The 15,010-nt window shown below is 35.7% G+C and overlaps 1 protein-coding gene and 1 pseudogene across 1 annotated transcript; both read left to right on the top strand.

Moving 5' to 3' along the window:
* The first annotated feature begins 3,271 nt into the window (after window positions 1-3,271).
* On the top strand, window positions 3,272-9,133 carry LOC135672126 (long chain base biosynthesis protein 1a-like; annotated as a pseudogene).
* Window positions 9,134-11,681: 2,548 nt separating this feature from the next.
* Window positions 11,682-12,482, top strand: LOC103981944 (NDR1/HIN1-like protein 26). Its single transcript, XM_009398717.3, has one exon. The coding sequence runs from the start codon at window positions 11,782-11,784 to the stop codon at window positions 12,412-12,414; it is 633 nt and encodes a 210-aa protein (XP_009396992.1). The 5' UTR covers window positions 11,682-11,781; the 3' UTR covers window positions 12,415-12,482.
* Window positions 12,483-15,010: the final 2,528 nt, after the last annotated feature.

The following is a 15,010-nucleotide window of genomic DNA, read 5'->3' as shown; positions in this document are numbered from 1 at the left end:
CAATGCAATGCATGCACCCTTGGCTTGTTGCGAACGGTGTTGGAGTTGTAGACTTGGTGCCCACACCAACCAAATGCATGAACTCATCATCAGTTTAGTCTTTTTAGGTCTTATCCTTCTCTTAGGCTATAGGCTATAGGAAACATTCCCACATTGTGTCACATGCATATCCCTACCAATACTTGACAACCACCAGCATCTAAAGATGACCTCTCAATCATATGAAACTCATCAATATATTATTCCAGAAAGAGAGAGAGAGAGAGAGAGCAGGTCATGTTCTTGTACATAGCATTGCTGACAACATATTTGTTACTCAGGGAAGAAGATGCCATAGAGATGGGTCCTGAGATAAATGCCATCTGGGCCAAGTTTGTCTGCTGACCCACCCAAGTGTTCAGTGCAGCTACAGGGGACGGGTTGGCGAAGATGCCATAACGTGTCGACGTTGGGAGACAACAAAAGTAATAATCACAATTAGCATCATGCATTATGATGTTCGATTCCAATTAACTAGATTTCTATTTTAATGAGCTTTAATAGTAGCCTCTTAGACTACTGTGTCCCGAACATGAAGTGAGGAGACATGCAAACCTGAGAAGAGATGGATTGCTTTCGACACATGGAACTCAACCTAGACATGGAAATAATTCTCGAACCGAAAGCTTGCATATATGTATCCTCTTATCTAGGTTAATATAAAGTATAATGACATTATGAAGTGAGGTTGGATGTTGGATTCAAGAACTCCAAATCTGTCAATCATGTGAATTTGGGTTGATGTGGTTTTCATTAGATTCCTCGGCACCTAACAAATTATATCCATGCATATAGACGATAAATCCATAATTTTAATCTAGAAATATATTTCTCTCAGAATCGCTCGATGCCATCCATTAGGCCGAGCAAATTGGGCTCAAGCAAATGGACTGAGTTTGGTGGGCTCACTATTTGTTTCTTTCGAGGTTTTCATTTTTCAATAATGGAAAGGATCAATTCAATATAGAGACTATGAAAGACAAATAGTGAATATGAGCAGAAACTATACTAAAAATCTAATGGAACTCCTGACTCCATTAATGAAAGAATTGTTGAAGCTTTTGATCGAAAAGAAAAAAAGAAGAAGAAGAAATTAAGGATTGATTTCACCATACGTGCCCTATAAATTTTAAGGTGGTGTGTGGCGAGGACAAAAGACTATTTGATAGTAAAGAGAGTTTTTTTTTTTCTCTAATGGAAATAAAGAGACCGAGGGAGAATTTTTCAGATTTTGTTAGAAAAGTAGTATAAGAATTTTAGGCTTAAGTTTAATTCAAAATTAATCATTTTATTTATTTATTTTTTTGTTATTATAACATAATGAATAATTTGATTTTCTTATGTTAGACCTATGGGAAGATCACTTGTGTATGTTGTTTTATTAAGTTTGTATTATCATTATTGATTGTCAAAATTTGATAATATGATAATACCTGAAATATTAATTTGATGATAGTGTACTAAACTAATTTATTAAAGGTTGATGACTTGAAGTCTTATCCAACAGCTTATTTGGTAAAAGATTTTGAAGATTGTGGGTTTGAATCCTATCTTCATCATTTATATAAAAAAATTGATTAGAGGAATCTAAACTATTGGATAAAATTTAACAAGCATGTTGAATAATTCTACAAGACTTCGAAATTTAGGATCTTGTTGGTTCAGTGGTCTATCATCAAGATTCTCAATTATATGGATATGTATAAATGAGTCAAAATTAATTGGCAACACATGTCAAACATATAGATGTTAGAGATTTCTAGTGAATTTAATACATATTTTATGTAAGACAAACTTAAAAAGCACTAACGCTAAATCGTCTATAATAATTTTTATATTTTATATATAATCAACAATAGTACTTTTCTCTTGTGTTATTTTTATCAAAATAGATAAAAGACTTAGTATATGAGTGTAAGAGTGATTGACGATGATAGTTAGTAATTTTGATCATGTTTTTGCTGTAACGTGCATGCAAATATTAGTGATACTTGTACAATAAGACGATCTTATTGTAATCATAACTTATAATTAGTATTTATTATTCGACTTGGTTCTTCTAGTATTTAAATTTTTTTTGATGAACAATTGAGAGACATATCGATGTAGTTTAATAGATTATATCCAAAAAAAAAAAAATTATAAAATTATGCTTGTCAATTTGAAGGGGATTAAAGTTACAGCATATAAGTCTTATATGTTGAGAAGAACTATTGTTTTCTATGAGAATAATAATTGAAGGATCAGATGGAGATTTAGCTGCAAGAGAGGAATCAAGTTTATTGGAAGTAGGGAGAAAGGCCCCTTCTTACAATAGTGACATAGAGAGATTGGTGTTCGACGGTGGTACCCTTTGAATGATTCCAATCCTTATTAGCAAACGCATGGGTGCGAGAGAAGATGCACGGGCATGAGAGAGCACTCGATAGTGAGTAACAATCCGTCGGTGAGAAAGATCGACAACGACGGATATCAATTGCCAAAGGAAGAAGGGGAGTGATTCGCCAACAGAGAACGCTTTGTGAAAAGAAGGGGGAGCGCTTGGGGCAGACAACAATAGTTGGTGAGGTGGCAGATCATGGTAAGATTGATCAGATCCGTTGATATGATCAAAAGAGGAGAACGCTGCATTGATAGCTGCAGACTCGTGAGCAGCGTCGATGGAGAATTGATGTCGTCGGATAGCCAAGAAGGGAGGTCTTGCTCTAGGTAAGGAATTAAGGAATATATTATAAAAATAATTAATTTTAAATTTTTAAGAAAGAAATTTTTTGATCATCAAATTATAGATTGAATATAAAAATAATACGAGTTTGTTAAGTGGCTGCAAATTGACCTTGTACTGTTTTTTCCTGTGTTCAAAGGGCACCTTGTTGTTGAAGTGCTACTTGTCACAGTCATACTGTTCCAGCTCACCAGGAAAAGCTATAAGCCTCCCAAGAAGCCACTTAAGAGAAGGTTTGTGTATTATTTTTGGACTGCTGCTTTGTTAGTTTGATGGACATTAGGGATATGGTATTTTTTTATATGAAATTATTTACATATGTATGAGATATATGAACACTTCTTCTAGACTACCCATATACGAGAAGAAGTTTTTGCTGACATCGTTCCATTTTCTTTCTTTTCTTGTTCACCAATGTTGAAATATTAAGTTGTTCATCAAGTGGGCTTGTTTTTTGGCCAATCTGAAACAGTACATAGGCAAAGGTATCTGAGATTCTAACGTTTCATGCTACAGGAAATAGATGATCTTTGTGAAGAGTGGGTCCCTGAACCCCTTCATCCACCTATTACGGAGGATATGAAGGTTAAGCCCCCAGTCCTAGAAAGGTAACAATTACCTCTGGATTTATTTCTACTGATCATGAATTGTAGAAAAAAGATTTTTTTTTTTAACTACAAGCTTGGCAGATTGATCTTAACTTGTTAGGAAGCATGTGATGTTTGTTATATTAAGCTCTTGAGCAGTTTAGTCACATGCTAAAAATGAGTATCTTGCAAATTCATATGACTTGTAGGTTCAGGCATTTTACTTGATCATCACAAATTAACACATGGTTTTTTCATATGATATGAATTTAGTTTAATTTCTTTCCCCACACTATTTTTATTTGGGGTTGTAATTCATATTGGTGAAAATGATTCTTGGAAAAAACTAGTTGCTTATCTTACAGAAGATTCTCGTAGCTAGACACATTATTCGATTTTGAAGGAGAATGAAAAGGGAAATAAAATAATGGGTACATTAGATAAAAGTTATCAGTGGAACTATAATATACTTAAATAGGACCAAAATAGCATTTGATGTTAACATTTGAAGTTTGAAGCAATGATGGTCTGGTCAATTTCTTCTGACCATAATGTGATGTCCTTTGAATTTTGGAGATTTGACCAGCTTGGATTGATTCATCTTAGTGGGTGTTTCAAATAGTCTCAATAATTGTGATTCAGTTGGGCTTGATATGTTTTGAGAAAAATACCAGAAACTAATGGTTTTGAATTAAATAAAACTCAAACTTAGTATATGAAGTGCCACTATACCATTGCTACAAACAGGAAACTCCCAAAAAAAAAAGGACAAAAAAGCTTCAGGTGTGTCATATATCAATTATACAGCAGGAAGGGGTGATTGATGAAGGCATTATTCATAGAGTTAAAGTGGGGGAGGTTAGCCATACCTCGCTATAACTTATGGGTTGGAACATTAGAAAGTATTAATATGTAAATCCTTTTTCTTTGCATTCCGACATCTATATATTAAGTATATAATATCACAACTTATTTTGGAGGTTATTGATGCCTTTGGGATTTGTATGCCTTTGGATAACTATAAAACATGAATATAGATGGTTTCCTTTTGGAAACATTCCTTTTGACTACCATGTAAAAGTTGATGATTCTCCTAGAAGGTATCCATGTAAAACCCAAGTGTGCATGTATCAGCACTTTGCTTCTAGATTTTCAGGTTTTGTAAAAGTTCTTCCAGAATGCACATGCTTTCTGACCAACAAATCTTTTAGGAACTTTTTTGGGTTTTTTCTATTTGAAACATCACAAGTTTTTTTCTCTCTTTTGGAGTCTTTTGATCCATATTCCTTGATATGACCCTCTTGTGATCTCTTTTTCTTTTCTATGCCTTTGGATGCTTTATTCTTGCAAAAGGTCTCGAGCAATAGATTCAGATAATAACTTGAAACTCGTGTAAATTGTATATATTTGAGTAAGATTGGTGCATAGGATTCATACTTTCTTTTATTTGTGCAAATTAATAGTGAAGCAGAAATTTGATCCTAGAATCACACAATGAGATGACAAAGCCTTCACTAGCCAAGCGAGCTAGCACCATCAAAGAATTTGATGATAGCATGATTTGATATTAGGATCTTGTTATCAATATGATAACAATCAAAGAATTTACTAGATAACTCCTTCAAAATGTGGTTAAGTGTAAGTGGCGAAGTCAGGGTTTGATTCGAGGTTCTTGCTAACAATGATCTAGATTTTTACTAACTGAACTGGTTGACACATCAAAGTTTTTGCAATGATAAGTAATCTGGTAAAGGCAAATTTTGAATCCAGGAGTTTGCTACCAACACTTGAGGTTTTTATCAACTCAATATTTATACTTTTGAATACAATTTATTTGGATTAGTTACTAGGTCACAGTGATCAAGTTCATATCACATGTCTTCTAATTCCTGATTACGGATTGGTTTCTAGGTTCTCCTTGTTGAGCTTAAGAGATTTGAAAGTTGAAACATCATTTGTTCATATATTCTTGTTCCTCCTAACAAAATACTGTTTGATGCAGTGCTGCTGGGTGCCATACAATAACTGATGGAAAAGAAGTTGTGAACTTTACATCAGCAAATTATGTTGGATTAATAGGACATGAGAAGATAATTGTGAGGATGAACTCTGTATTTTTCGTCTGCGCCAATTTTCTGTTATTGCTTCTCAGCATTGTTATGATAACAAAGTTTTTCTTTTGCAGGATTCATGTGTCTGATCGTTACAGAAATATGGTGTTGGTTCTTGTGGTCCACGTGGTTTCTATGGAACAACTGGTGAGCCAATAATTCTGTGTTTTTCTTTTACAAGACTAGTGAAAAGTCACTAAAATTTTTGTTCTCAAAATGAAAACGTTGCATCTTTGTAGATGCCCACCTTGATTGTGAGACAAGAATTGCAAAATTCATGGGTACCCCAGATTCAATCATCTACTCTTATGGAATTTCAACCATTTTCAGCGTCATTCCAGCATTTTGTAAAAAAGGAGATATGATTGTTGCGTAAGTTAGCCTTTTCCCCATAAAATCTATATAAAATCTATGTAGATGTGAATTTTTTAATGCTTACCATGCTGCCGTTAGATGTGCATTTGTCCATTATCGAAAATGTGAGCATTTCGTAAACTGTGAGCATATGTCTAAACTAATCCATTGTGGTTCTGTTTTGTTCTTTGCATTTTGTAACTTCCAAGTTTTTTATTTATGTACATGGATCTTGACATTTTCTTTTCATGCTTAATTTATACATAAAGAGGCAATGATGATTACATTCCTTTATAAGGCTGCTCCATTATTATATCGCAAAGAACATAGCAGTTCTCATGAACCAAGAAGTTACATTTACAAGGATAATCACATGTTTTGATATCCTATAACTTTAGTTCCTTGTTTGTATTTGTCAAATAATTTATTTGTATTGTTTCTACCATGATGTACTACTTGACATATGACAATTTAAATTTTGTCCTTGGCAGAAAAAAATTGTTAATGCTGTACTTGTTTTACAGAGATGGAGGCTGTTCATTGGGGAGTGCAAAATGGGCTTTATCTCTCAAGAAGTACCATTGTTTACTTCAAACACAATGATATGACATCACTGGAGAGCACTCTGGATAAATTGACTCGTGGAAATAAGCAAGCAGAGAAGATGCGATGTTATATTGTTGTTGAAGCTGTATACCAGGTATGCATGACAAAGTGAATCAAATCCTTTTAGAATGGCCTACTGGATTTGATTCACTTAGTTGACGTTATATTGTTGTTGAAGCTGTATACCAGGTGTGCATGACAAAGTGAATCAAATCCTTTTAGAATGGCCTACTTGATTGGATTCACTTAGTTGCCTTATTTCATTTTAGTCAATAGTGTTTAACCTCCTTGTAAATTCTGATGCCAATTTTGTGAAAATTCATTTCAGTCAATAAAATTTTCTGATCTTATGGTAATCTCAAAACTCCTATTTCAGCCTACAAATTACAAATGGGTTACAGCTATAATTTATAAAGCATCTAAATAATACTATTTTAATTCCTACATCTAAGAGACTGCTGTGGTTGTGAATGGAATCAGAATTCTGGTCAAATAGCCCCATTGGATGAGATTGTGTGGCTGAAGGAGAAATACTGCTTTCGGGTTATATTGGATGAAAGCCATTCATTTAGTGTGCTTGGAAACTCTGGAAGAGGTCTTGCTGAATATTATGGAGTTTCTGTAAGTCAGTTCACAATATTTCATTTGTCAACACACATCATATTTGTCTACTGTGGCTTCTAAATTTAACTCATATTGCAGATTGATAAAATTGATATAATAACTGCTGGTATGGGGAATGCATTGGCAACTGATGGGGATTTTTTCACTGGAAAAGTCAGAGTTGTTGATCACCAAGTAAGGAGACATATTGATTGCTGATCTGAATGGCACAATCATGTTGGCTCTGCTTTTGACTGAGTGGTGGAATTTTGTTTTTGCAGCGTCTGAGTATCTCAGGGTATGTGTTTTCTGCATCGTTGCCTCCCTATCTTGCAAGTGCTGCTATTTCTGCAGTGAATTATTTGGAGGACAATCCCACTGTTCTTACATCATTGAGGAGCAACATTGCTTTATTATGGAAAGGTTTGTTCTTTCCCCTACCATGAATTGCACAATGCTTTTCCTGGTTGTATGAACATTTTTCTATGTCATTATTTAATACTATAGCTAATGATAACAAAATGTGTTACATTAGTTCTCTCTTCCTTGCCCTGTTGTTCCCCTCCGCTTCTCCCCTTCCAAGTGTTTTTACGTGGGAGAAACCTATAATCAGTAAATCTTGGTGTCATCTTCACCTGTTGCCTGTTGCATATGCCTTTTTACATGTACACGTTTTTATCTATGTTGAGCATAGATCATTGTCTGTATATATACATAAACATATACATATACATATATATATGTATATATATATATATATACACATACATATATACATACATATATATATATATATACATATATATATATATGTATATATATACATATATATATATATATGTATATATATATATATACACATATACATATATATATATATAGCCATGTGGTAGCCTTCAAGCAGTCCAAGCAGTATATTCATTTTGGATCGACCAACCAGGAGACCATTCATTGCCTAGAATAGATTGAATCTCACTTATTCCACCATCTTACAGTATTGATCATCTGATATTGAATTTGTCTCATATAGGGATCATCAAACTTTGACAGGGTCAAACTCTTCATTAGTCATTCCAACAACTAAGATATCAAACCTCAACATGTGCCTATTTGGAATTTGGAATGTTGGCCTAGCTACATCCTGTTATCTAACAATGGCCAATTATTCATTTAATATGCTTCCATGCATCATAAACAGTAGGATCTGACAGCAGTCAATGATCTTGCTTTATTTCACATAGTGGGGATGCCAAATGTTGCACTAACTGAATTATCAATGTTTGCTTTATTTCACATAGTTGGATGGTGAATATGGCACCAAGTGCTAATAGTGCCTTGTCTAATAATCTCAACATGATTTTGTGATGTGTATGTCGATGTTTGTTATCTTTGTCGTAATTGTTTGCGCCTTAACTCCTGGAATCTATGAGAGTGCAGGCTTGTCAGATGTGCCGGGATTGACAATTGCAAGCCATCCATTATCACCCATTGTCTTTCTTAAACTGAAGAAATCAACAGGTTCCTCCAAGAGTGACTTAGAGCTTCTCAACAATCTTGCAGACAGGGTTAGTCAATTTTATCTGTAAGTAGATATCAAATTGTGTTCATCACAAAGCTGCCTGTGACTTTGGTTAATGACAGGTTTTGAAGGAAGATTCTGTTTTTATTGTGAGCCCAAAAAGGTCAGTTCTGGACAAGTGCCACCTTCCTGTTGGCATCCGCTTGTTTGTTTCAGCAGGAAGTTTCAGACTCGTTGAGGAGAGTTGCAACCATAGTTCTGGCCGAGCATCTTTGAGGTTTCTTTGCAGTAAACCTTGTTTTACTGTTTTGATCTGTCCATTTAGATGAACACTATACCCTTCTGTTTCATGGAAACGATGAACAAGAAGAGAAAACAGAAGGGGAGATGTATCATCCTAAGATGCATTGACCATATTTAAGACTTGAATACCCTTCACCAGTAAATTTGCACATGTAGATTAAAAAAGTACAAGGCTTGTTGATTCTTGCCACCTTATTGGAGTAAATTTCATGTAATTTTACAGATGGGTATAAAATAAATGCTCATTCTTCCCAAAATTGTATTGTAACATTTTTGTGCAGTACTGTTCCAGGCTTGTTTGAACAATTGTTACCAACTCCACAGGCTCTGTCTACATCTCTTATTGGAACTGCATCACATGCATCATATTCCTCTTGCATTCCTCATATTAAGAGAGTTTAAGTTCACTATTGTTATCAAATGCTTCAAGTCAACTTTAAATTGAACAACAATTCCACTACACATGTATTCAGTCTGTGCAAGAGTAGAATTCTAGATTGAGAGGTTCTCTACCTTGGATAGAGTTATGTGGACTCTGATATTTGCACCCTTTTTGAGGTGAATTGATGGTGAAACCAATGATATCTTCATCTTTCTAAATGATATAAATCATTTGTCAAAGAAAGTAACCTTTCCCTGAAACAAAGTGCTTGCTGACTGTAACAGAGACGTCCAACGTCCACAAGAGTAATTGGATGCCAGGTTTTGTAGGTTTATTTGCTTTTTGAATACCTATGGACCTTATCAATAGTGGATTTAGTAGACCTAATTCTAATCGACAGACAATTGGATAGAGAAGTGAAAAATAAATGGGCATCTCATTTGATAATATTTCATCCATTTTATTAAGGCATTTTGTTAATTAATATTTGAATATTATTATTTTCCATTAGATTGTTGTTTTAATGACTAAGTAAGTACTACTAATCATGTCAGGAATAAATGCAGAATAACTTGAGAAACTGGATGGCTCTCCTGTAGGATGAAAACAAAAGAACCCTCGTAGTAAATCTGATTCAGAAATATTGTAGTTAGCATTCTAAAGAGTGGGATCAGCACCATGAAAGCGTTTCAAAGTTCTCTAGCTTACAAGGAAGGATAGATAAAAAGAGGTGTATCTTTTGGTGACCTGATTGAAACCACAGACAATGACCCTTTTGTAAGGAAATGAAGGACTCTTGCATTAGTGAACAAGCAACCTGATAAGTTAGGTGATGAAAATTTATGTCCACCACTACTAACACATCCAAGGAATTCTCAATGGGTCTCATAAATCCAAGAAGCTTTGATGACACAGACATACGCACACAAGTTGGATTCAGGCCTTTCATGATTGGACCATATAATATTCTCAAGAATGTTCCCAGTTAACATTTGGTCACTGCAAGTAACTCGAGGCTGATGAAGCCTCCAATGCCTCACCCAAGAGCACTAACATTGATCTTTATCAAAAAGCAGCAAGTGACTTTTGGGAACCCCACTGAACTCCAAGCGTAGGTACTAATGATCACAAAACACTAGGAAAAGGTTCCTTTTCAATTTTCTATGATTCCTCAACTATACTTTGTCCTCTTCTCATTTTATAATTTGATGATTCATGAACTTGAGAAAAATCAAATGGTCCATGCAACTAATATCAGAAACGAAAAAGGAAAAATCATCTGCCTGACTTCCTTACTAACAATTGAGACTTTGAATCCTCATTCAAAAAATTTGATACATAAAATTATAGTATATCTAATTTATTTACGCGTGGGCTATGAGTTCGATTTAATAAATACAAGACAAATGATCTATTAAAGATCGAATATTATCATCGATAATTATTTCTACAAGAAAAGAAGAAATCCAATTTTGTTCTCCTCTGAATTTTAATAGAATATGTTATCTGAACATCAAATTCAACCTAGCTAGAGAGGATTGCTTATAGAAAAAATAAATATATATGTTATATATGGAAAAAAATTTTGATTTAATTGATCTTAAAGAGATCATATATTGCTTCTTGTTTCACAGTTTATATGGTAAGCTGCCTAATTGCCTTTTTAAATGGGGATGCATATTAAATGGGATGTGCCAAGTATTTGATTATGAAATTAATAGTTTCACATAAAGAAAATATTAAATGGGGATGAATATAAGTATGAGTTTAAGACTCAATTGCTTTAATAAAGGATTGTTCACTTATCCATCTGTTACCTATTAATGTGTCAACCTGCCATTCTAAAGAATGTTAGCTAACATGTGAAGAACTGAGAAGAGAGAAGTCACACCTTTTTCTGCTTCAGTTAAGTATTCCAGTAGTACATGATTCCAAGCCTTTTCTTTTGCTGAAACCTTCTGCATTTAATTTAATCTGCCCTCTAATTAAAGAACATTTTTAGGTATGTTGAGGTGGCATAAACAACACCAAACTGCTAGACATGTCAAAGTTAGAGAATCAAATTGCATCTCTTCCACCACTCACCATGAGCACACCAAACCGCACTTTCTCCATCTCAATCGATCCTCCCCAATCATAGTTGCTTGAAACCCCAAAAGAACGAGTTAGCTTTTTCTTTTGATAGCTTGCTTTCTGTCAGTTTGTTTCCTCCACAAGGTGGATCATATACTCGGGCTACAACAAAGTGTATCGTCTGAATCTCAACCACTGATTCGAATCATCAGATCAGATTATGCTTTGATCCCAAATTCCATGCATCATCATGCTTGGATCCATGGATCACTGATATCTACTGTGTACACTTAAAAGTACATGGAACAGTGGACAACCCTATCTACTAGTCAAAAGGCTGCGTTGATCTCTACAAATAATTGTTTTGCTTTGTGCATGATAATGTATTGCGCACCACCTTCTCATATTAAAGACATCTCCTCGCTGCAGTCTCATCCTCAACCCCTCTCTTGCCGCAAATCATCCCACCTTCATAGCAGATGTCTCTTCTCGTCACCACATCACCCAAGGACTGCTCTAAGAAGGGTTTCCACTTGAACAAGCCGAACAAGAAGATTCTCTACAGCTTGTTCTCCCTTCTCGTCTCCATCCTCTCCGTAGTCTTCCTCATCTGGCTCGTTCTCCACCCCACCAAGCCGGAATTCTACCTTAGGGACACCGCAGTCTACGAGCTGAGCCTCGCCTCGCCTCGCCTCCTCAACTCCACCATCCAAGCCACCGTCGTCTCCAAGAACCCCAACTCCCATGTCGGCATCTACTACGACCGGCTTCGTGCTTACGCGGCCTACAAAGGACAGCAGATCACCGGCGACTCCGAGCTCCCGCCGTTTTACCAGGGCCACCAGGACATCAACATCTTGTCTTCCTCCCTGTATGGGATCGCCATGCCGGTTGCTCCCTCGTTTGGTTACCACGTCAGCCGCGACCAGACCGCCGGGAGGCTGTATCTTGAGGTCAAGCTCGACGGGAAGCTCCGATGGAAGGTGGGGAGTTGGGTGTCGGGGAGTTACAGAATCGATGTAGACTGCGTTGCTGTGATAGTGCCGAGACCCGGCGCTGATCCGGGACCGATGAGTTTGGTGCAAGGAACTCACTGTTCTACTACTGTGTAACGATGACAATTAGTACTGCTTAGTTGTGTAGCTGTTTATTCCATTTTGGTCTTTCTTCTTTAATGTCATACGCCCTTACGATTGGTACTCACTAAACTTCATCTAGTCAATTATATTATATTATTTTTAAAATAATCATATAAAATAAGAGGTTGCGAATAGCAATCTCCATCTTCACTTATTTGATATCAAAGATGATGCTCATCGATTGAGCTAAAGTTTGCAGTCTCGAGTGGGTATCGCAATCGAGTTGCTCGGCGCTTGGAATGGTCACTCTTTCTCTTCACTGCCTCGTTTGAATCTTTTAGATGCTCCTTTTATCACATCACCTTTCTCCAAGTGTGGTGTGGACCGAATAAATAATCGGACCACATCATCATCTGAAGAACGTACACGGAAAAGAGTACTATTGTGTGTGCATATTTGATGCTAAACCGATGTTTCCACAATTTTGGTGTGTTAATCAAATCTCCTCACAAATCCTCCAATGATCCTGTAGTTATATGCCACGGATGTTCTTTTGGGAGTATACCTTTTTATTTCTGCTTCGATGCAGAGACATGAAACAGGAGGGGCCTTCACGGAAGGAAGGGTGATCAGATTCCAGTGCCTCTCCTTTTTCTGCAAAGGTGAGTGAGCAGATTGAGGCAGAAAAGTGCTACTTCAGACCCCAGACTCGTAGAGTTGTGTTTGGAAGAGAGTACACAGAACAGAATCATGCCAAGGAAAGAACAGCGGAGCTGTGGTCCATTACCGCCATTCATGTTGAACATGAGGGGCGGACGCCTTGGTGGCTAAGGAACTCCAGTTTAGTGACCGAAGGGACTCATCTCTACAACAAGTTTATCAAAAGCAAGATTGCTGTCTTGCTGACGAAAACTTGTGTTGCAGGCAATCGTAGAAAACCAAACGAAGTGGCCTATGTATTTATCCTATTTTGGTGGCAACAAACTCCTCTAAATAAAGGTAAAACCGGTCTGTGGATGGATGGACAACCTTCTATGCCTCAACCTCGAATAAACTCAGCAAAATTGCAAACGTGAGTCTTCATTATTTCCAGGCTTTCCATGATCGATTTCGTCGACAAACACCAACACCCTGACAAATACGCGTAGGATACCACTTACGTCTCTTTGTTCATGACTCTTTATTTCATTTTATTATACTTTAACCTCTCTTCTTTCCAATTGAATGAACAGACTCATAAAAGATGAACTTTTGTTAACTTAGTTTATTATCCTAAGGGGATTATTTTTTAAAAGATTAGTTGATGCGAAGTGGTCTTATATATTGGTCCAATTGATTGTAAATTTTTAAATATGAGATATTCGTTCTAGTCTTAACGTGTTCCAATTAATCAATGTTTGATTTATTGGATCCCTAACTATTTCACGTTGGTGATCTATAGAGATTTTATTTTATGAAAATATTTTCTTTAGCTTCTATATATTTTGTCACTAATTTTATTAAATAATCTTGGATAATTTATCCTTAATAATGGGGTTTCATCGAATGGCCCATGTTTGCTTTTTACCAAAGGTATTTCTTTTATTTAAAATATCAAAAATACTTTGAAGTTAGGTTGATCATTTTTATTAAATTAAGTGACTTGATTCAAACCCAACTAATCCAAATGCTAACTTAGTCTGATTAGGATCTCGATGTGGGTCGAATTGATTCAAGTCAGATCCTTCAAAATGGATCAAGTCGAGTTTAATAAAAAATAAAAGAAGGTTCAATGAGGGTTATATCGAATAAGTATAACTCTAATTTAGGTGACGGTAACCAACGCTCCTCTTCTCTCTTGTGCTCCTCATAGGTAATGAGTGACACTCCTCTCCTCTCCTGTGCTCCTCTTTAGTGACAACTAGTACTTTTTTTTATTAGGTTGTGTTCATTTTCGATGATGAATGATGACTGACTACTCCTCTCCTTTTTTGACAGTGGCAAACTCTTGTGCTCCTCTCCCGTGAGAATTTGTATATGCTGCTATGTTGATTTATATGTGCGTTTCACATTAACACTTGCTATTATTTGGAATTCTTAGGTAATATAACAAATAACAAGAGTATCTAAGAGCTATGTAATCGAATATTTTAGATGTCAACCTAATCTTGTTTTCTACCAATTAGCGACCTATCTAGTCACCTAATAGAAATGGAAGAAGTTGCTTACTCTGAACAAGTGGTGAGTGTATGTTTTACATAGTCATGCTTGCACAACATTATTATGAGTAGGAAAGTAATTTGTAATTGTTAACACTTAGAATTTTCTCATGTGCTTACTATATTCAAGGAAGATCTTTGCATTGACAATTTGTTGTCCCTTCACTTGTTATGATTTTAGAGGCCATTATATTGTTATGAAAATTAGTATTGTCATTATACATGCATAATCCAAATTGTTGTTTCATACTAATTCCAACAAGATTATCGACTAGTTGAAGTCTTATGAGGACCTATTCATATATAATGCATAACATGAACTAAATGACGCTATGTGCTTGTAGTGATAGTGCCGAAGGATAAATAATGAATATATGTGGTTGTGCAACATCTAAAAGCTTGAGAAAATGTTTGATCTCATTTTATGGTGT

Source organism: Musa acuminata, chromosome BXJ1-4, assembly GCF_036884655.1.
Source record: "Musa acuminata AAA Group cultivar baxijiao chromosome BXJ1-4, Cavendish_Baxijiao_AAA, whole genome shotgun sequence".
Taxonomy (NCBI): Eukaryota; Viridiplantae; Streptophyta; class Magnoliopsida; order Zingiberales; family Musaceae; genus Musa; species Musa acuminata.
The sequence above is the reverse complement of the archived record's forward strand: the minus strand, read 5'-3'. Positions and strand labels throughout refer to the sequence as shown.

Excerpts from the sequence above, each read along its gene's own strand:
- LOC103981944 (XM_009398717.3), top strand. The coding sequence starts at position 11,782 with ATGTCTCTTCTCGTCACCACATCACCCAAGGACTGCTCTAAGAAGGGT.